Source organism: Entelurus aequoreus, linkage group LG18 (assembly GCF_033978785.1).
Source record: "Entelurus aequoreus isolate RoL-2023_Sb linkage group LG18, RoL_Eaeq_v1.1, whole genome shotgun sequence".
Lineage (NCBI taxonomy): Eukaryota > Metazoa > Chordata > Actinopteri > Syngnathiformes > Syngnathidae > Entelurus > Entelurus aequoreus.
In genome coordinates this window covers 30,023,420-30,047,569 of record NC_084748.1, presented here as the reverse complement: position 1 = coordinate 30,047,569, position 24,150 = coordinate 30,023,420, and the positions used below count along the sequence as shown (strand labels likewise).

General features: G+C 39.7%; 1 protein-coding gene and 2 long non-coding RNA genes across 5 annotated transcripts in view; 2 read left to right on the top strand and 1 right to left on the bottom strand.

Moving 5' to 3' along the window:
* The window catches only part of LOC133634008 (phospholipid phosphatase-related protein type 5-like), a 174,203-nt gene extending 160,247 nt beyond the window's left edge, over window positions 1-13,956 (top strand). For 2 of the 3 annotated variants that reach the window (XM_062026904.1, XM_062026905.1), the window contains 4 exons: window positions 499-749; window positions 2,661-2,837; window positions 2,920-3,059; window positions 9,583-13,956. In XM_062026904.1, the coding sequence (XP_061882888.1) occupies window positions 499-749; window positions 2,661-2,837; window positions 2,920-3,059; window positions 9,583-9,685 (671 nt within the window). In that variant the 3' untranslated portion in view covers window positions 9,686-13,956. Of the gene's footprint in view, window positions 1-498; window positions 750-2,660; window positions 2,838-2,919; window positions 3,076-9,582 lie in introns of all 3 variants that reach the window. The other variant, XM_062026906.1, reaches the window with a different exon arrangement.
* LOC133634010 (uncharacterized) lies at window positions 358-23,780 on the bottom strand. The gene is made up of 4 exons (XR_009821865.1): window positions 23,439-23,780; window positions 23,270-23,352; window positions 9,673-9,947; window positions 358-739 (listed from the first exon to the last, which is right to left on the bottom strand). It is a non-coding gene; the product is annotated as an uncharacterized LOC133634010 (long non-coding RNA).
* LOC133634009 (uncharacterized) overlaps window positions 23,159-24,150 on the top strand; it is a 39,338-nt gene continuing 38,346 nt past the window's right edge. The window contains exon 1 of the long non-coding RNA XR_009821864.1: window positions 23,159-23,319. This is a non-coding gene — a long non-coding RNA (uncharacterized LOC133634009). The remainder of the gene's footprint in view (window positions 23,320-24,150) is intronic.

Genomic DNA, 24,150 nt, shown 5'->3' with positions numbered 1-24,150 from the left:
TCCCTGCTTGGCTCTCAGCATCAAGGGTTGGAATTGGGGGTTAAATCACCAAATTATTCCCGAGCGCTGTGCATGCTGCTGCTCACTGCTCCCCTCACCTCCCAGGGGGTGAACATGGGGATGGGTCAAATGCAGAGGACAGATTTCATCAGACCCTGTGTGTGTGTGTGTGTGTGTGTGTGTGTGTGTGTGTGTGTGTGTGTGTGTGTGTGTGTGTGTGTGTGTGTGTGTGTGTGTGTGTGTGTGTGTGTGTGTGTGTGTGTGTGTGTGTGTGTGTGTGTGTGTGTGTGTGTGTGTGTGTGTGTGTGTGTGTGTGTGTGTGTGTGTGTGTGTGTGTGTGTGTGTGTGTGACTATCGTTGGGACTTTAACTTTAACTTAACTGAGTCAGACCTCATTTTATACACAGTTAAGCTGGACATTTGTATTGTTTATTTTATTTTATTGTTATAATAGTAAAATTGTTCCAAGTCAGCGTGACCGTCCAATTCCATTGCCAGGCGTCTACTCCTTCGGCCTCTTCACGACCACCATCTTCGCCAACGCGGGTCAAGTGGTGACAGGAAACCAGACGCCTCATTTCCTGACGACCTGCAAGCCCAACTACACGGCTCTGGGGTGCCAGTCCTCGCTGCAGTACATCACCGAGCACCGCGCCTGCACAGGGAACCCTTACTTGGTGGCGTCCGCCCGGAAATCCTTCCCGTCCAAGGACGCGGCGCTCAGCTTTTACTCGGCCGTCTACACCGTGGTAAGAAAGGAATATTTCATAATAGTTCTCTCATCTTTGCTATGGTAAATGATAAATGGGTTATACTTGTATAGCGCTTTTCTACCTTCAAGGTACTCAAAACGCTTTGACATTATTTCCACATTCACCCGTTCACACACACAATCACACACTGATGGCGGGAGCTGCCATGCAAGGCGCTAACCACGAGCCATCAGGAGCAAGGGTGAAGTGTCTTGCTCAAGGACACAACGAACGTGACGAGGTTGGTAGAAGGTGGGGATCGAACCAGGAACCCTCAGGTTGCTGGCAAGGCCACTCTCCCAACCGCGCCACGCCGTCCCAACAATTATAAAAAACATATACATTTAGCTACTATTTTATTGTTATGGGCCTGCTGCAATGCAAGCAGCCCATATTATTATTGCTCATGCTTCAAACTTTATTATTATAGTTCCGCACGTTTCTCTTACGCTTAATACGAGACGAACCGGCCAAGGAACCCCCACATATGTTGTACCGTCGGAAAGGTCTCGTTTGCGCCAACGGGCGTACTTTGAGTTGGGAACATTCTGTGTAACCATGGCGACACTTTTTGAGCTAGTTTTGCAACACTAGTTAACTGTTAGCATTCAAACAATAGCATGCTATCAAGCTAACTTAAGCATGCTAACTTTTCCATCTAATTTTACTAGAGATGTCCGATAATATCGGACTGCCGATATTATCGGCCGATAAATGTTTTAAAATGTAATATCGGAAATTATCGGTTTCAAAATGATCGGTATCGGTTTCAAAAAGTAAAATGTATGACTTTTTAAAACGCCGCTGTGTACACGGATGTAGGGAGAAGTACAGAGCGCCAATAAACCTTAAAGGCACTGCCTGTCGGTCCAATCACATAATATCTACGGTTTTTCACACACACAAGTGAATGCAAGGCATTCTTGGTCAACAGCCATACAGGTCACACTGAGGGCGGACGTATAAACAACATTAACACTGTTACAAATATGCGCCACACTGTGAACCCACACCAAACAAGAATGACAAACACATTTCGGGAGAACGTCCGCACCATAATACAACAAACACAACAGAACAAATACCCAGAACCCCTTGCAGCACTAACTCTTCCGGGACGCTACAATATACACCCCCCGCTACCCCCTTAAACCCCCCCACCCACCTCAACCTGCTCATGCTCTCTCAGGGAGAGCATGTCCCAAATTCCAAGCTGCTGTTTTGAGGCATGTTAAAAAAAATAATGCACTTTGTGACTTCAATAATAAAAATATGGCAGTGCCATGTTGGCATTTTTTTCCATAACTTGAGTTGATTTATTTTGGAAAAACCTTGTTACATTGTTTAATGCATCCAGCGGGGCATCACAACAAAATTAGGCATAATAATGTGTTAATTCCACGACTGTATATATCGGTATCGGTTGATATCGGAATCGGTAATTAAGAGTTGGACAATATCGGATATCGGCAAAAAAGCCATTATCGGACATATCTAAGTTTTATACTTTTCTCTCCATTTCCTCATCCATACACCTTACAGCCGTGTTACTAGAAATGTGAGACATGCTAACTGTTAGCATGCCATCATTAGCACACATGCTAAGTGTCAGCATTTTAATGTGCCAATGCTAATGTTTTAGGCTAGCTCTGTAGCTCATTGTGTACAGTTACACCTAAAACTCTCGGATTGGGACACTCGGCACCATCTTCAAAGTACGCCGGCTTCCAACGACCCCCGGCCAGAGGTCCAGAGCACAGATAGCAGGCCCATCAACATTTCCATGGGAATTTTCTAGTTATTATTGCCCTTATTAACTAGGAAGTGTTGCCTCTCATCTTCAAATCCCTGCAGAGGGAGCTCTCTTGTGGCGCATTCAGGTACTGCATAGCTCTGATTGGATTTCAGATGTACGTGACCCTGGTGTTCCGCACCAAAGGGACCCGTCTGACCAAGCCGACGCTGTGCCTGGTGCTGCTGTCTCTGGCTGTGCTGGTGGGGGTGGTGAGGGTGACGGAGCACAGGAACCACTGGAGTGACGTCCTGGCTGGGTTTGTCACCGGAGGAGCCATCGCCGCCTTCCTGGTGAGAAGGAGCTGAGGGTTTTGATGGGGTTTCTTATAGTGGCTTGAGTGTCCTTTTTTTTTGTTTTTTTTTGCACGTTTAGGTTTCCTGTGTGATCAACAACTTCCGGCCGGCCCAAACGGTGGGGCCGAACCCTCCTGCGCCTACGGCTCCGCATCCTTCGGAGACCCCGGCCGGTATTCCTCTGCTCAGTCTGCCTCGTGTTGAGAGTCCACTCGAAAAGTTAAGTGGCCACCAGGTAAGGGGTGGGCTGAAGAAGAACTAGACCCTTACAATTTGAATTTGATGCCACTAAAGAAGCTGAAATTTGGGGGTAAAAAAATAGGACTTTGGTACCTTTAAACATGCATCACAGCATATCATAACATGTGAGCAGCATAATTAGTTATTGATGGATCAATAATGTTACATTTGTAACTATTACCAAGTCTTATAAGGGCCAAACTCAAACTTGTGACTTTTTTTGTCCCGAAAAATAAATACAAAAGCAATTTAGATCATTGAAATTTTTTAATAATCTCATCATTTTAAAGTTAAAAAGTTAAAGTCCCAACGATAGTCACACACACACACTAGGTGTGGTGAAATTACCCCGCAGCACGGTGGAAGAGAGGTTAGTGCGTCTGCCTCACAATATGAAGGTCCTGAGTAGTCTTGGGTTCAATCCCAGGCTTGGGATCTTTCTGTGTGGAGTTTGCATGTTCTCCCTGTGACTGCGTGGGTTCCCTCCGGGTACTCCGGCTTCCTCCCACCTCCAAAGACATGCACCTGGGGATAGGTTGATTGGCAACACTAAATTGTCCCTAGTGTGTGAATGTGAGTGTGAATGTTGTCTTTCTATCCGTGTTGGCCCTGCGATGAGGTGGCGACTTGTCCAGGGTGTACCGCCCGATTGTAGCTGGGATTGGCTCCAGCACACCCCGCGACCCCGAACGGGACAAGCGGTAGAAAACGGATGGATGGATGGATTTGACCCATCAGGTACATCCCCATGTTCACCCCATGGGAGGGGAGGGGAGCAGTGAGCAGCAGCGGTGGCTGTGCTCGGGAATCATTTTAGTGATTTAACCCCCAATTCCAACCCTTGATGCTGAGCGCCAAGCAGGGAGGCAATGGGTCCCATTTTTATAGTCTTTGGTATGACTCGGCCGGGGTTTGAACTCACGACCTTCTAGTCTCAGGGCGGCCACTCCAACCACAAGGCCACTAAGCAGGTGGCCTTTCCATCAATGTATTAAATTTGACAATTTTAGTATTTAACCTCTTAAGGCCCAAGCTGTTTGTTTACATGCTTTTTTTATGTCTCTTTGCTATTTGGGCTTATTGGACCCTAATTAGAATAAAAACTAAAAATCATCTTTTTATATGATGTACTTAGTCCATAAGTACACAAACGTGTACTTCATGTGTAGTGACATGCTAATTTTTATTTTTACACTTTCTTTTCCAAATTCCATTGTATGTTATACTCTTCTGACACCACCAGATGGCAGTATAAGTGTCCATATGTCGGCTTAAGACCCCAATTCAGTAGTGTACACAATTTTGGAAATAAGAGCTAAAAGGTGCTGTCCACGCATGGACAAGGCCTTTAGAGGTTAATGGTCATTTAATGACAGTTGTCCCGATCATAGATCATATCAGGGACCAATACAGTAGGGAAGGAATTCATATGGCAACATTCCTGGGTGGATTTTGCGTGAGAAGAAGGTGAGGGGTTAATCATTTTGCAATGGAGTCTGCTGAAAATGACGGAAAGCGCCACTCTACATAGCAACTGACGCTGTGATCAAAGTTGGAATTGCCAAAAAAACAAAAACATTTCAAAATATTCAACTCTCCACTGCCATCTGGTGGCTAAAGTAAATGTCACGGTACGATATCGCGGTATTAAGGCCACAGTATGATCTTATTGTGGAATATGTCCAAAACAAGGCATGGTAAAAATGCCAAAGTGTGTAAAATGAAGTTTAGGATAAACACGCTTACTGTAATTGAACGCAAACATAATGCTAAAATGTTCTAATGATATTTTTTACTACTAACAAGTATTTCTAAGTGCAAATAATTGTGCAGGAACAACTTATGTTTCAAGAAAATATTTCAAAGAACAATTTACAGTCGATGTCTTTAAAGCAGGGGTGTCAAACTCATTCTAGATCGGGGGCCACATGGAGACAAATCTAGTCCCAAGGTAAACTCACGACATGATAACTTAAAAATAAAAGACAACTTCAGATTGCATTTGAGCATCATTTCCCTGAAAGACATAATAGAAATACTTTGGTGCGTAAAATGAATCAATGAAAATAGCCTAGTTGGGAAGGCCTGGCTGCGATGGTGGTGCTCCCTCCAATGCAGCAAGACAAGCAGGAGCAGCGTGCAGGTGGGATGGAGTTTTAATTATTTAAGGCAGGACAAAAATACAAAAGCTCAGACGCTAAACGAGCGTGGAGCAAAAAAAATCAAATTGCCACCAAGGGTGAACAGCGAGGAATTCTAGAGTGCAGGGAAAAAAACACTTGAGCGTGGTGAAAAACAAGAAGTAACGTAAATGTCGCGAAAGCCAGCGTTGACCCAGCAACTTGTGCTGGGTGACTGACAACTATGAAAGGGAGTGATTGACCAAAACAGCTGGTGGGAACACTAATTACTAAACATGGTGTGGAGAATTAGTGTCCATGGAAACCAACAGTAAACAAAAGGAAAGAGGGTGCAGCCAGGAAACAGACTAAAACATAGGAGACAAGCTACATTATGTTTACATAATGACCCGGTCATGACAGCTTGTCCCTACTGTGACTCACTTATTATCATTATTGTGTGAATGCTCCAAAGCCTTCACTCATATGCTTTTCTACGCCAAAATGCATCTATTTAAACGTATTATTTTTATTATTATTCTCCAGATTTTGGCACGCTCTACCTTCCCCATTTTTCACCCGATTCAAACCGTTCCAACTTCAACACATTCCATCATTCTGGAAATTCAAACTTCCCTTTTTTTAAGTGAAAGAACATTCCAGCATTTTCCAGAATTCCTGCTTTTCCAAAGCCCTATTTCCACCCTTTTTTCTGGCGACTACTCCTACCACATTTTTCAATGCATTTCAATCTTCAAAACATTCCTTCTAATTATGACAAAACACAAAGTTGTTTTTTGAACTGGAAAAATTCCCTGTTTTCCCGATATTCCAGGAAGTCCGTAATACCATTTCTCATTTCAACATGTTACTACTTCAACATTTCTCCACGGATTTGAAAAATTTCAACACCAACCAACTCATTCGGACCATTCAAGTTTTTTTACCATTTTCAAAAAAATTCCCGCTTTTCCCAAAATTCCCCATTTTTTGGGAAATTTCCATTGAAATGAATGGGACATTTTTCAAACTTCCACAATTCCCACATTCTTCAAACCATTCCACCTTTGACACATTCCACCATTCTGGAAATTCAAACTACCCTTTTTCCAAGTTCAAAAAAATTCCCGCTTTTCCCAAAATTCCCCATTTTTTGGGAAATTCCCATTGAAATGAATGGGCCATTTTCAAACTTCCACAATTCCCACATTCTTCAACCCATTCAAACCATTCCACCTTTGACACATTCCACCATTCTGGAAATTCAAACTACCCTTTTTCCAAGTTCAAAAAAATTCCCGCTTTTCCCAAAATTCCCCATTTTTTTGGAAATTCCCATTGAAATGAATGGGACATTTTTCAAACTCCCAGAATTCCCACATTCTTCAACCCATTCAAACCATTCCACCTTTGACACATTCCACCATTCTGGAAATTCAAACTACCCTTTTTCCAAGTTAAAAAAAACCCCAGATTTTCCCGAAATTCCCCATTTTTTGGGAAATTCGCATTGAAATGAATGGGACATTTTTCAAACATCCACAATTCCCACATTCTTCAACCCATTCAAACCTTTCCACCTTTGACACATCCCACTATTCTGGAAATTCAAACTACCCTTTTTCCAAGTTTAAAAAAAATCCAGATTTTCCCGAAATTCACAATTTTTGGGGGAAATTCCCATTGAAATGAATGGGACATTTTTCAAACTTCCCCAATCCCCACATTCTTCAACCCATTAAAACCATTCCACCTTTGACACATTCCACCATTCTGTAAATTCAAACTACCCTTTTTCCAAGTTCAAAAAAATTCCCGCTTTTCCCCAAATTCCCCATTTTTTTGGAAATTCCCTTTGAAATGAATGGGACATTTTTCAAACATCCACAATTCCCACATTCTTCAAGCCATTCAAACTTTTCCATCTTTGACACATCCCACTATTCTGGAAATTCAAACTACCCTTTTTCCAAATTCAAATAAATTCCAGATTTTCCCGAAATTCCCTAATACCATTTACTACTTTAACATTTTTTGCCCGATTTAAACAATTCTAACACCGACCAGTTCAGCTCATTCAGGACATTCATGTTCCTAATCATTTTCCAAAAATCCCGCTCTTCGCAAAATTCCTAAATTTCCAGGAAGTTCCCATTGAAATGAATGGGACATTTTTCCAAGTTGCACAATCCCCACATTTTTCAACCTATTCAAACCATTCCAACATTAACACATTTCACTCATCCTGGACATTCAGACTAACACTTTCCCAAGTTCCAAACCAAATTCCGGATTTCCTGGAAATTCAAACTCTTCAACATTCAAACCATTCCAACATTCAAACCATTTCAGCATTTAAACCATTTCAACATTCAAACTTTTTCTACATTCGTCCTACACACCATTAGCATTTGAGTGCAGCGTCAGCTCTTCAACATTCAAACTATTCTTACATTCAAACTATTCTTACATTCGTACCACATTCTGTCAGCATTTCACTTCAACTTCTGCATTGGAGCATTCACACGCAATTCCTTCATGAATTGCCTCTTCTAGTAATTATTTTTTTTACTGGAGTCAGATGTACCGTTATAATTACTTCCAGCAGTATGCAAGGTTCTGTTAGCCATGAATGGTTTATCCAGCCAAAATAAATAAACGTAAATCTATATGAATGGATAATAAAACTTTTTTTTTTTTAACAATTTAAATCATTTATGACTCTATCCAGTTGTGTAATGTAATATTCAATAAATAAAGACATTTTTAAATTTATTTCCAAATTATGTTACAATTATTTCCTGACTAAAATTTTCATTCATATTTTAGATTCATATTATATAATGTATATGTTTTATTAGTGCTGTCAAATGACAAATTATTATAATCATACTAATCACACTTTAGAATTTCGATTGTTAATGATTAATCACATGTTATTACTCGCATGTGTAAATTAAATCAACTTCAAAAAAAGACCCTACGCAATTTTATTGTCAGAATGTCCCACAGCACAGGTGTCAAACTCAAGGCCCGGGGGCCAAACCTGCCTCGCCACATCATTTCACATGGCCCACTAAAGCCTGGAATTCATTTATTTTCTTACTAAATGTATTCAACTTTCTTTTTTTGCAAGCAGTTTCATATCTATTAAACTTGATCTAACATTTTGCTTGTTGAAATCCAAATAAGTACCTAAATACCGTCTTGACTCATTAAAGCAAGTTATCTATCAAATTGTGCACTGTAAAAATTATTTTTACGGTAAAAAAAAAAAAAAGGTAGCCCAGTCGCCAAAATTTTTCCGTAAATAAAAACAAACTGTGGTATTGTTTTACCATTTACAGGAATACACGTGAAATAACAGCCGTAGACTTTTTCTATTTTCCATTTATATGCTGTAAAAAAAATTTTTTTACGGTGTCAGTTTTATTATTGTAAAATCTACAGATTTTATTAGAGTACATACAAAAAAAATGGTGTAATATCATCATGAGGCAATTTATATTTCTATATTATTCACTGTTACAAGCGGCCATAACTGCCATGGGGCCCTCAATGAAAAGGAGTTTGACACCCCTGTCATACAGGAACCTTTATAAATGTGTTACTTGAATGTATTTGCTCACAGTTTTATCTAAGGTGTATTTTGAAGTAGAAAAAAAGCTGATGATTGCAAAAGAGGAGTCCGTATTTTTTGGATTATAAGTCGCACCGGCCGAAAATGCATAATAAAGAAGGAAAAAAAACATATATAAGTTGCACTGGAGTATAAGTCGCATTTTTGGGGGAAATTTATTTGATAAAACCCAACACCAAAAATAGACATTTGAAAGGCAATTTAAAATAAAGAATAGTGAACAACAGGCTGAATAAGTGTACGTTATATGAGGCATAAATAACCAACTGAGAACGTGCCTGGTATGTTAACGTAACATATTATGGTAAGAGTCATTCAAATAACTATAACATATAGAACATGCTATACGTTTACCAAACAATCCGTCACTCCTAATCACTAAATCCCATGAAATATGTTCCTCGATGTCGCTTCTAAACAACTCTGCCAACTCCAAAGGTAGAGACCGCACTGTTTCCTCTTCTATTGGTACGTCTAGTCTCGTACGTGAATGAGACAAATAATACTATTTGATATTTTACGGTAATGTGTTAATAATTTCACACATAAATCGCTCCAGAGTATACCGTAAATCGCACCCGGCCAAACTATGAAAAATACTGCGATTTATAATCCGAAAAATACGGTATATTCGGGGGCTACTATTTGATGAAACGCGGCGCATCCTCCTCAACGCACACCACAATTTGACATTCCTGCTACCTCTGTGCCCCCCCTACCCCCATACCTCCACCTCTCTTAGACTCCAGGGATACCGTATTCTGAGATCACATGACCATCAGCCAATCCCGCGCCCCACCCCTGTGCACCATCCCCTCCGGCGGTGCCTCACCAGCTCGGTCTAGACCTGCCTGCCGACAGCGGCGGCACCGCCCCGCCTTGCCCCACCCACCGGGGGGTGCGGCTTTCTCTCCGTCGGGTGAAGTCCACCCAGGTGTGAAGGTCCCACGGACTGTACTTCTTTGCGAGACGGGCACACCTCATCTTGTAGAGACGAGCGGACGAAAGGCTGAATAGAAGCCAGCGTTGTTGAAGCAATACATGGCCGCCTCCTCCCTGGTCCCCACAAAGACTCGTTGGCCAGCGGATCTCACTCAGGACTGTTCACTGTGGGCAAGGAGGATTCAATGTCACCAAAACGTTGCTTCAAGACAGCACTTTTTTTTAGTCCAGGGGTGTCCAAACTTTTTCCACCGACAAAAACGCCGCTATCCTTAATGAATCATTTCATCTTGATTAATTAAACATGCTAAAATCCACCAATTGTTGGTCAATATATGCTAAGCTGTGAAATAAATGTAAAGAAAAATACAATTTGTACTACTATTGTTTTTATTTCATAAACTAAATTGCCTTTTTAACCCGCTGGAAAACGTACCAAATCTTTGCGAGCGCGCGTGGCCTAACAACTCGTGGTCGCCATGACGGGACGCACGAAAATCATCGAAGACCATATACTGTAGAGACGCACAGGAAGTCGGCCATTTGGGGTTCGCAGGTGCCCTTTTTTGGGGGGAATTTGGGCCGTCTGCGGTTTTGTGTGTAACATTCAAATGGTATTTATTAAGGTAGGATTTAGCATTTTTCACGTACTTTTGTGTTTACTTTCACCATCAAAAAAAATCACCCAAAAACTTAAAATCCGCGTAAGGAATATTTAGATATTTTTTTTTTTTTTCAACTGTAAAAGTGTAGGGATGGGTACCTTTTACATTTGAACGGTTAATCGTACTTAACTAGAGATGTCCGATAATATCACACTGCCGATATTACCGGCCGATAAATGCTTTAAAATGTGATATCGGAAATTATCGGTATCGGTCTCAAAAAGTAAACTTTATGACTTTTTAAAACGCCGCTGTACAGAGTGGTACACGGACGTAGGGAGAAGTACAGAGCGCCAATAAACCTTAAAGGCACTGCCTTTGCGTGCCGGCCCAATCACATAATACCTACGGCTTTTCACACACACACCCCAGTGAATGCAATGCATACTTGGTCAACAGCCATACAGGTCACACTGAGGGTGCCCGTATAAACAACTTTAACACTGTTACAAATATACGCCACACTGTGAACCCACACCAAACAAGAATGACAAACACATTTCGTGAGAAAATCCGCACCGTGACACACCATAAACACAACAGAACAAATACCCAGAACCCCTTGCAGCACTAATTCTTCCGGGACGCTACAATATACACACCCCGCTATCCCCTAGCCCCCCGCCCACCTCAACCTCCTCATGCTCTCTCAGGGAGAGCATATCCCAAATTCCAAGCTGCTGTTTTGAGGCATGTTAAAAAAAATAATGCACTTTGTGACTTCAATAATAAATATGGCAGTGCCATGTTGGCATTTTTTTCCATAACTTGAGTTGATTTATTTTGGAAAACCTTGTTACATTGTTTAATGCATCCAGCAGGGCATCACAACAAAATTAGGCATAATAATGTGTTAATTCCACGACTGTATACATCGACATCGGTTGATATCGGAATCGGTAATTAAGAGTTTGACAATATCGGATATCGGCAAAAAAGCCATTATCGGACATCTCTGTACTTTTTTTGTGTGTTCATGTGGTAAAATAAAAGCTAACTTTAAAATAATAAAAAAACAATTTTGAATTTAAAATGAACCACTGAGCAGAGCTGTTATATCTTAGAGGGTTTTCCTAGTTGTGTTGCCATGGTCAGTAAGTAGTCTTTGCCATTAGATTTGAATGTGCCAGTCTTGTCTTTTGTTGAGCCCTACAAAGTGTTTATACTGTAAATATCGTATTTATTACTTGGATGTAGTTTCAATTTACAAATTTGGAGGCGTTGAACTGGCCATGTAAAATCGCTAATGCTACTCAGTAGCTTGCATAGGGCATTTTCAATGTAAATTAGCATCATTTGGGAAAGAGGAGCCTTACTTTTGGGCGCTTTCTACCAAGCAGGCATTGAAACATTGCAACATTAGTTAGAGGCTGTCCGCTACAAATGATGCCACATGCAATAAAAGGTATCGAAATATGTCACCGATTGACTTTATGTAAATCGGTAGTACCGATGGATTCAGTACCCATCCCTAAACAAGTTTAATAATCCCTTTTAACTTATGACGCAAATATATATGAAATGTAAAAACTCATGAACACATTTAGCAAACAAAAGTCAATGTAGTGAAATACTGACTATAGGCAGTACTAACTTCCTGTACTGTGTTATGTACACAACACATGTTTTTTTTGTAGTGTTTTACTTTTGTAGCTGTATGTAGAAATTGCGCCTCTTAAGTGGCTCTGTGCTCTTTTAATGTCTTTTATGTTCTTTGACGTTTCCCCTCTAGTTTTCATGTGTGTCTACCTTATGTTTTGTGCACTTCTTGTATCGACCACATAAATGTCCTCATTGTGGGACCAATAAAGTCGATCTTACCCTAAATAAAGTGTTCCGTTCCAAGAATACTGTTCTACAGTCACGCCTGAGTAGGAATTTCAAAGCCATGATGTGTGTATTTGCGTTAATTGGTCTTGACTTGATGGCAGTGTTGGCTTATCTTCCCGCCCTTTTCCTCTGCAACCAAACGGCTGCTCATGCTTTTTTTTTTGTTTAATATCGTCAATAAGAAAGCGATGTCATGTTTTATGTTACATACCAACGATCGAATAAATCACATTTTGCATCATAAATTCGGTTTCGCCGAACCGATTTTCGCCGTTTAAAGCATACTTTAAATATTTCAGTGCCCCTCTCGAAAATTTCCCGGGGGAACCATTCTCCCGAATTTCTCCCGATTTCCACCCGGACGACATTATCGGGGGCGTGCCTTAAAGGCACTGCCTTTAACGTCCTCTACAACCTGTCGTCACGTCGGCTTTTCCTCCATACTAACAGCGTGCCGGCCCAGTCACATATTATATGTGGCTTTTACACACACACACACACACAAGTGAATGCAAGGCTTACTTGATCAACAGCCATACAGGTCACACTGGGGGTGGACGTATAAACAACTTTAGCACTGTTACAAATATGCGCCACACTGTGAACCCACACCAAACAAGAATGACAAACACATTTCGGGAGAACATCCGCACCGTAACACAACAGAACAAATACCCAGAACCCCTTGCAGCAGTAACTCTTCCGGGACGCTACAATATACACTCCCGCTACCACCAAACCCCCCCCCAATCTCCAAATTCGGAGGTCTCAAGGTTGGCAAGTATGGTTTAAAGACTCGTCTGCAGTTTGAAGTCGGTACTTGGCGTCTGCGTCAACATCGTGCTACACCACGGTTACAAGGTTCTCTGTGCAATACAGGTATGTTCTGGGCCCAAAAAAAAAAAAAGAAGCAAATAGCACTTTGGACACCCCTGCTTTCGCCAAAATGTGATTTTTTTTTTTTTTTTAAGGAAAGCACTCATGAAGTTTGTTTTGGGAGTGGCTTAATATTGTCTGGGACAACGCCACCAATACTGAAGTTCACGCGCGTGTTTACTGACGTCACATGTTCCTTCTTTTCCAGCAAGATCAAAAGCGGCGTCTCGGACCAACAACATGTGTAAGTTTTGTACAGTAGACTAAGGGTTTCTTTACACACTATATGATCATTATTACTGTCTTTATGTTTAGTGTGGGATGGAAATGTTCAAGGGGCCCGGGCCTCGATCTCACATGATGTTTGTACTCTTGTGTATTTAAACTGCAATGGTTTGGTTTTCTGGGGGAGCTGAAGACCATGGTCACTGCTTCTTGACAGCTGTTCTCTGAGCAGGATAGGACCCCTTACCCAGTTTAGGACTAAGGGAAAGAGTGTATTGAGGTTTTGTACTGTGTGTGTGTGTGTGTGTGCGTGTTAATAAGCACATTGAACGATAGCACAGCTGTTATTGATCCGTTTTCTTAAGGTATATATTTATTGAGGGACACTTGCCAAGACCCTGAGCCCTTCCCTCAATAAAAATCATATCAGAGGATGCTCATTGTACCTCAGAAATGACCTACATGATTTTTTTATTTTTTTTTTGATAAAAAGGACACCACTAAGTCCCCAATAAGTTATTGTCAATTGTATCATTTTTTTGTATTTATTTACCTAAATAAATTGCAGTTACCATACAACGGTGTGTTCTAAACTGCAGTGTGTGTGTTTTGGTTTTTGTAAATATCTGAAATGAGGTTGAATTCTATACTCCATAGCATCGTTCCTCTTATTATATATTATGTAATCACCTTCAGGTGTCTATAACAGGTAAGGCGTTTTTGTAATCTTTGTGTAATATTTGATATTTTGCCGATTATCCTCATTCATTTACAGGAATTAATGATGTCAGCTTGATAAAACTTGCTGTGCAAATAATTTCTACTTCAGTCTAAAATTTACATATTTTATTTACACAGCTTCACTGATTTTTATTAATAATTGAAGACATTTTTAACATATTTTATCACATGACACACGTTTATTTATTATTATTTGTTTATCATTAATATGCAAAGCACCGTTTTTTATGACCCCACATGATAGCTTGGACATTATTTTTTTTCTTGGGTTTTTTATCATTTCCAATCTTATTTACATGTTTCTAGTTCCTGTGTTGTTTCCATTTCCTGTCACTTCAGCTGTGTTTGAAACGCTGGTTTCCTCACCGAGTTCCTGATTGACAATCAGGAGACACACCAGTCCATCAGGAAGCTTCTAGTGTCAACGCTGTCGTGCGTGAGTGTGAGCATGTCTCTTGTGTTCTATTAACATGTTTTATTCACAAGTAGACCACTGCTGCAGCCATGTTTGGTACCTAATAAAAGGACCTTCTTACTTGCACCTCGCCCACCGTCTCTGCATCCTGGGCCGCGCCAACAGTCACCGTGACACCCCTTATTGGGGAACTACACTTTTTTGGGGAATTTTGCCTATCGTTCACAATCACGTCACGTCTTTTTTCTTAACGATTTTTAAAGATAAAAAATGCTTGAAAGATGCGGCTAATGGGAGTCACTGTTGTAGCCTTCAAAGCCTTTTAAAACAACATCAACTTTATATATAGACACGGCAGGTTTATATATAATGTAGTAACAGACACGTTCATAACAATATGTAATATGTTCAATATTTACCGAATTTTGATCATTTTAATCATTTCCGGGACTGATTTATTCCACGTATTGATTTTGTTTCCGTAGCAGCGCACGTCTGACTTCTGGCAACAATGTGTGTTCCTACTTCCGGAATCAAACACGTGTTTTCTAATCATGGCAGACTTCGTAACAGACAACAAAAACGACTACTTTTGGACAAATGAGGATTCACAACCTTATATTTTTGCAGCTCAATATACTGCTGCTTACAGAAGCCAGCACAAAGGAAGAGTAAGACGTTGGAGCAGACGGAAGACGAGAGTGTGAGGTGAAAGCAATTTTGATGCTATAAATAAGGAACTTGGAGATGAGCTATTTTGACATAAATGGATTGCTTACCCAAAATCAACAGGAAACGTCCTCGGTCAGCTGGACCAAACAGACAACTGTCCATTGAGTGAGTCACTTTAATATTGATCACGATACACGCTGCACGCCATACTTGTTAGTACAACTACAGTACATACAATGACTGGCGAGCTCAGCTGTGTACAAACAAAACATGAAAAGTGGGCTAATACTCTACAGATACTGTAATATCTGTAATTGTATCTTATTGCTCTTTTATCCTGCACTACAACGAGCTAATGCAACAAAATTTTGTTCTTATCTATACTGTAAAGTTAAAATTTGAAGGACAATAAAAGGAAGTCGAAGTCTAATATGATCGTTCATGTTTTTTAGTCAGTATAAATTGGTGTAAAATCGCATTGTGTTGTGCATTACAAAGTCAAACGTGTTTTGTGTTGTCAGAGAAACTAGCTTATCTCTTGCTGTAGTTAGCTTTTACGGCTAATACCGTAGCATGTCGATGTGTTACTACAACAAAGTTTCTCAGTGTTCGCTCTTACAAAAACAATGTCGCTACAGTTTGGTTATGATACAGGTTGCAAAAAGTAAATGAAGTATTGTTTAAATGCATTTTTAAAGTGATTTAGTCGTGGAATTGATTGCTCCCATTAGCTGCATTGCTACCCACCAAGAACGAGACGATTTTTATGTTAGAAAGCCACAAAAAAAAAAAAAAAACGTCTTGTCTTGTCTCTCATAATGATTGTGAATGATAGGCAAAATTCCAAAAAAGTGCAGTTTCCCTTTAAAAAAAACAGTAAGGTGAGAAGATTTTCTGCATGCTTTGAATGGGGAAAAGTAGCACCATCTGGTGGACACATGAAAGCTGGCATTGTAAATAGAAATCTTAACATGAAATGATTGCATTAGATTAAGTATGGTTGAATGTGAGATCAAAATCATTTTCAATGGTATGTTTTTGTGTGGCTTTGTTTTTAATGCAAATTCAAGACACAAGGATGACAGTTATCATCGCAATGTTAAAAATAAATATCCTCTGGCAAATTGAACCCATATTCATTACAATCAGCCAAATAATAAACAAATACATCAATAAAATCATAAAGGAGAAAAAAAATCAACAGACTAAAAACCCCTTTGTTCCCAGTGCCATCAAACTATTAAGCTCAATAGGAGCGGTACAATGCACAATAATGACTTTCTGCCTTGATTATTATCATTATTACTAAAAGGTAAATGTTTTCTTTATCCAATATTATTCAAATGTATATATTAGCTGTTGACTGTGTGTGCTGTGCTGCTATGGTCACTGTCCCTGTATACTGTGTTGCTGCTATTGGAACCTTTACTCATTAAGATCAATCAAACATAAGGTGTGCATTCAATAGGTGAAAGTGGACAGTACAATATATTTGACGTCTTTACTGACCTCTTCATGAAACATACATACTGTAGGTGCACCCCGCCTCTGGCCTTCAGTCAGCTGGGGTCGTCTCCTGACCCTCAGCACGACAACATGACAGTATTTACAGCGGAAACATACACTATATTGCCAAAAGTATTTGGCCGCCTGCCTTGACTCACATATGAACTTGAATTGCCATCCCATTCCTAACCCATAGGGTTCAATATGATGTCGGTCCACCTTTTGCAGCTATTACAGCTTCAACTCTTCTGGGAAGGCTGTCCACAAGGTTGCGGCGTGTGTTCATAGGAATTTTCCACCTTTCTTCCAAAAGCGCATCGGTGAAGTCACACACTGATGTTGGTGGAGAAGGCCTGGCTCTCAGTCTCTGTTCTAATTCATCCCAAAGGTGTTTTATAGGGTTCAGGTCAAGACTCTGTGCAGGCCAGTTAAGTCCATCCACACCAGACTCTGTCATCCATGTCTTTATGGACCTTGCTTTGTGTACTGGTGCACAGTCATGTTGGAAGAGGAAGGGACCCACTCCAAACTGTTCCCACAAGGTTGGGAGCATGGAATTGTCCAAAATGTTTTGGTACCCTGGAGTATTCAAAGTTCATTTCACTGGAACTAAGGGGCCAAGTCCAACTCCTGAAAAACAACCCCACATCATAATTCCTCTCGGCACAATGCAGTCCGGAATGTAGCGTTCTCCTGGCAACCTCCAAACACAGACTAGTCCATCAGATTGCCAGATGGAAAAGTGTGATTCATCACTCCAGAGAAGGCGTCTCCACTGCTCTAGAGTCCAGTGTCGACGTGCTTTACACCACTGCATCCCACGCTTTGCATTGGACTTGGTGATGTATGGCTTAGATGCAGCTGCTCGGCCATGGAGACCCATTCCACGAAGCTCTCTGCGTACTGTACGTGGGCTAATTGGAAGGTCACATGAAGTTTGGAGCTCTGTAGCAACTGACTGTGCAGAAAGTCGACGACCTCTTTGCACTATGCGCTTCAGCATCCGCTGACCCCTCTCTGTCACTTTTCGTGGCTGAGTTGCTGTTGTTCCCAAACTCTTCCATTTTCTTACAATAAAGCCGACAGTTGACTTTGGAATATTTAGGAGCGAGGAAATTTCACGACTGGATTTGTTGCACAGGTGGCATCCTATGACAGTTCCACGCTGGAAATCACTGAGAGCGGCCCATTCTTTCACAAATGTTTGTAGAAACAGTCTCCATGCCTAAGTGCTTGATTGTATACACCTGTGGCCGGGCCAAGTGATTAGGACACCTGATTCTGATCATTTGGATGGGTGGCCAAATACTGTTGGCAATATAGTGTATTTGCAGGTTGATTTACCGCAGAAACACTGCCGCCTAGTGGACACCAGTCAGCTCTACCGGTGTATTGGACAAGATGTAGTGAACCATTTTCACCACTGAGTGTCAGTGTTGGACCCCAAGTAGTCATTAGTCTCAGCAGGTTATCAAAGCAAACACAACATTAGGAATAAAAAACATTTATGCTGAAGGGACTTTTTTTAAATTTAGTATTTATTAAGCATTGTTTCACTCATTTTCAGCATTAGTTGACCAAGCTAATAAATGCAACACAATTACTTTCTCCCCACTCTCCCAGCTGGCTGAAAACTCTACCCGCCCCCTCTTTGTGGCCCTTTGATTGTGTGTACGTCAGTGTTGTCACACACACACACACACACACACACACACACACACACACACACACACACACACACACACACACACACACACACACATACACATACTGCACTCTCTCGACAACATTATCTTTTCCGGAAATTGCTTCCCAAGCACAGCCGGAGCCCCATTAGGAAAGAAGAGCTCTGCTGTAACCTTTTTAAAAAGCCATTAGTGATGCACCTGCTTCTCTCTCTCTCTCTCTCTCTCTCTCTCTCTCTCTGCTCCTATTTGTGCGTCCTATTTGTCTATCTTGTTAACACTCACACAAACACACAAGTATCCACGCTGATTGTCAGACTCTTGTTTCCCCAATCTAGGGAGCCACAACAAGAAGCCCTTCCCTCTCCAATTAGACCATAAACCACTAACAACACCAACTAACATGTCGCCTCTTCATTTGCAATTATTAGGACTTTTACAGCCACACTAAGGGATTTTCCCCCACTGCTCCTCATTTACATTTGCAATAATTATCACTATTTTCCTCTTCTCGCACTCCTCTAAATGTACCATTATGTGACTTTTAAAGCAACAATAAGGAATATTAGTCCACTCTGCATTTTTCTCATGATTTGAAAAATATGTGACTTTATATATGTGTACAGCTCTGGTAATGGGTACATTTGCACCCACCTGCACAGATGTACTTCAAAATGTAACAATCAAAATAAATATGACTTTTTTTTTTGTTTACTAGGGCATGCATATATAATAAGCATTAGTTTGACCATTTAAAATTAACGATGATAAAAAGAAGATGCTTGGAAATAGCATAAAAATGCCCCAAAAACTTGGAAAAACGCGATTCATAGAGTTACTTTTTGGTGTAACCATCATGAGCGTTCTGTTCAGGTATATTTCTTTTATATTTTGATAAATCATCATATTTATGTATTGCTAAGTTTAAAAAGGTATTGATCAATCTTTAAGCTGAGTATTTGATATCAGTTTGCTTTTGACATCTTATTTAGAATTGTAGTTGAAACTTTTACAACCTTGTGTTGCGCTCATGATGGCGTAACCAAACTAGATTTAATTTAATGATCTTATTTTGAATATTTATTACCTTTTTTACATTTAGTATATTTAAATATATACTGTGTTTTATGCTTTTTTCTTTTCGGAACATTTACTATACATATAATACAATGAAGTCCCATATAAAATTATGTTTCTAGCAATACTTTAATTTTGCCTTTGAAAGTAACACTCCAATGTCCATTAGTGGAGCTGTACACATATATTTTCACCCCATGCACTCTCCTTACTCTAATTTGCAAAATATATCACTTTTAAAGCAACAATAAGGAATATTTGTAAAATGCACTTTCCTTACTATAATTTGCCACGTATTTTACTTTTAAAGCAACACTTAGGAATATTTGCACACCCACCTTCACACTTATCAATTTGCAAAATGTCTACCTTTTAAAGAAACAATAAGGAATATTTTGGCACCCTGTTTCCGGAACTCATATTTATTTTGAATTAAATCTTCAAAACTGCAATAAGGAATATTTGCACCCCATGCATTTCTTATACTGTAAATTTCAAAATGTGACTTAAAAAGCACATTAATATTTATGATTTGTTTGCAAAATAAGCTATTTTTAAAGCAACAATAAGGAATATTCTTATTCTGCACATCGCCTCCTTTTCATATTGGGTGACTTTTTAAAGCAACACTAAGGGATATGTGCACCTCCACCCCGCACGTCTATTAATTTGCAAAATTTGTAACTTTTAAAACAACAATAAGTAATATTTGGGCACCTCGTTGCCATATAGGACATATACATTTTTAAAGCTGCAATAAGTAATATTTGCACCTCATCCATTCCTTTTTCTGTAATTTGCAAAATGTGACTTTTTAAGCAACAATAAGGAATATTCTTTTCATCCTGCACGTCGCTTTATTTTCAAATTGTGTAACTTTTAAGCAGCAATAAGGATTATTTGTAAAATGCACCCTTACTCTAATTTGCTAAATATATTACTTTTAAAGCAACATTAAAGACTATTTGCATCCTCACTTTCCCATATATATTCATTTGCAAAATGTCTGACTTTTACAAAAACAATAAGGAATGTTATGGCACCCTGTTGCTGGAACCCATTTATTTTCAATTAGACCTTCAAAGCTGCAATAAGGAATATTTGCTCCCCAATTTTCAAAATGTGAGTTTCAAAAGGCACAAGAAGGAATAGTTATGATTTTTTTGCAAATTGTTATTTTTAAAGCAACACTGACAAATATTTTCTCCCCTGCACTTCTCGTAATTTGCAAAATGTGTGAATCTTAAAGCTACACTAAGAAATATTTTGCTCTTATCTTGTTTTCCGGTTACATTTGCAATTATTGTGACTTTTCACGTCAGTTAAATTTGGCGTATGTGTCACTTTTAAAAGGTAGAGTAAGGAATATTTGCCGCGCTCCACTTTTACAATGTATTGCACACCACTTTTGTCAGTAGTTTTAACATTTAATTAACAATAAGGAATATTTGCCCCGCTTTACTACACCTCTGTTTTATTGAGACTTTTAAAGCAACAGGAAATAATTTTCCTCTCATCGTGTATTCCTCTTACCTTTGCAACTTTTAAAACAGTAAGAAATATTGTTTGTTATTTTCAATCGTCAATTTTTAAGCAACGGTAAAAATATTTATTGCACGCCACTGACATTTGCAATTATTGTGACATTTAAAGAAACAATACACAATATGTTTCTCTCAGTAATTATTTTTAATTTATTGTTAATTTTTAAATAAAGAGAAATATTGTTCTGCTTTTACATCCCTGTTATTTTTGCAATAATCATAGGGAATCTGTTTTCTCCCTGAAATGATTGTGAATTTTAAAGAAACTATAAGTAATTTTTCTCCCTCTTGCAATAATATGCCATCTCTGTGTCAAATAAAGTAACGGTAAGGAACATCTGTCCCCTAAATTTATAATTATTGTGACTTTTAAAGCTACAGTAAAGAATATTTGCCCTGTCCCACTACATTCTTACCTTTGTAATTTGTCTTTTAAAGCTACAGTAAGGAATATCTAACCCCTCAATGTACTATTATTGTGACTTTTAAAAAGGGACAGTAGAGAATATTTGCCCTGGCCCACTTCACTCATCTTACTTTTGTGACATGTGTGACTTTTAAAGCACTAATAAGTAACATCCAGCCCCTTAATGTACAATTATTGTGACATTTAAAACAATATGCAATTGTTTTTCTCTCCCGACACTCTCCCTATATTTGCATTGATTTTAAATTATTGTTTAATTTTAAAGTAACAGAGGAATAGTGTTTTCCATCTACCTCCACGTTGCATTTGCAATAATAATAAAGGAATGTTTTTTTCTCCCAGAAATTATTTTAAAGAAAACATAAGTAGATTTTCTCCCTCATTTGCAATACGTTAGAACTATCTATCCCCTTAATTTACAATGATTTTATTTTTTAAAGCTATAGTAAGGAATATTTGCCCTGGCCCACTTAATTCATCTTATTTTTGGAACATTCATGACTTTTAAAGGCAGCAATAAGTAATATCCATCCCCTAATGCAGTGTTTTTCAACCACTGTGCCGCGGGAGATTATCTAATTTCACCTATTTGGGTTAAAAATATTTTTTGCAAACCAGTAATTATAGTCTGCAAATTATGTGTTGTTGTTGAGTGTCTGTACTGTCTGAAGATCGGCAGACTTACCACGTTATACTCTTCCATATCAGTAGGTGGCAGCCGGTAGCTAATTGCTTTGTAGATGTCGGAAACAGCTGGAGGCAGCGTGCAGGTAAAAAGGTGTCTAATGCTTAAACCAAAAATAAACAAAGGGTCAGTGCTCTTAAGAAAAGGCAATGAAAGTTAGGGATGGCTATGCAGAACAAAACTAAAACTGAACTGGCTACAAAGTAAACAAAAACAGAATGCTGGACGACAGCAAAGACTTACAGTGGAGCAAAGACGGCGTCCACAATGTACATCCGAACATGACATGACAATCAACAATGTCCCCACTAAGAAGGATAAAAACAACCGAAATATTCTTGATTGCTAAAACAAAGTAGATGTGGGAAATATCGCTCAAAGGAAGACATGAAACTGCTACAGGAAAACACCAAAAAAAGAGAAAAAGCCACCAAAATAGGAGCGCAAGACAAGAACTAAAACCCGACACACAGGAAAACAGCAAAAAACTCAAAATAAGTCACGGCGTGATGTGACAGGTCGTGACAGTACACCTACTAACAATTGTGACAACGACTTTTTACTGTCAACTGAGATGAATTTTTTAATGATTTCTGCTGGTGGTGTGCCTCCAGATTTTTTCAACGCAAAAAATGTGCCTTGGCTCAAAAAAGGTTGAAAAACACTGCTGTAATGTACTGTACAACTATTGACATTTAAAGCAACAATATGCATTTTTGTTTTCGGTCCTGACACTCTCCTTAGATGTGTATTGACTTGATTGTACATTTTAAACAGAGGAATATTGTTCTCAGCCTACACCAGGGGTCTTAAATTCGCGGCCAGCGGGCCAATTGTGGCCCCCTAGACGATATTTTGTGGCCCCCACCTTAATATGAAAGTTTAATGTTAGTGCGGCCCATGAGGTTTACAAATGACAATTTATAGGGTTGTGTACAGAGCTGAACGAACCGACCAATCACAGTGGGGTATGACTCTCAGGGGGCCGGACATCGACCGGGCTTGACAAGTGAAAGTGACAGCAGCGTTGCCATGGAGACTTTTCTTCTGTGTGTAGTCCCAGCATGCTGCGCTCACAACACTTGCAAATAAATAAATAAAGTTTTTCAAATTGCTACCCAACAGGACATTATACGTACATGTCGTGGATTACTGCCGTGGATCCCAAAAAGAGGCGAGGACAAGAGCGGTGAGTGCGACGTCAAGTCTTTAATTGTCCACGCTGTCAATGATTCAACCAAAACTACAGTCAGAATAGAACAAAAAGGCACAAAATGGCAAAACACGACGAGCGGGGTTGGTCTTTACCTTTATCGTAGCATGCGGCATCAAACAATAATAAGCAATAAAACAAACAACTGAATGGGGTTGATTAGAATCAGCTGTGGGTGTCACGTAGCTCCGCCTCCAGCCCGGGCGGAAATACGAAAACACACGCGGTCACTACATTAGGGACGGCCGGGAAACACTGAAAACAATGCAACTGACCCAGCCTGTGCCACCGCAGGGGGTGACACGTATAAATGTCTCTCTCTCTGGTGGAATAAATCAAAGTACTACGTGAGCGGCGGGGTAAAAGAAAAGTTAGGAACTCAAAGTAACCTCATGTAGTACTAGTACGCAGTCACATAGCGTCCGTTCGCAATAACCGTCCCCGATAACCCGGAACCAATTAAATGGACACACCTGTTATTTGTGAGTCATTTTGTATTTGCATTGCCTCACACGATCAACACAAAAAATATTTATATTTGATTTCAATTGGGTTTTTTTTGTTTCCATGACTACGTTTACAAAAACAAGAACACAGTGTCATTTCGCTTATTTTTCGAGTAACAACACGGCAGATAACACAGTAGTCGCTTTTTTGCGCTCGCTATTTTTGACGGAAAAAGCGGAAATGACGCACATTACGGAAATGACGTTCTCCGCGTGTCGGCTCAACGCGACAGAAACACGAAGTGGAATTCAAATATGTTAGATCCCCAAACAAATATTTACTAATGTTCTTGTTCATTCT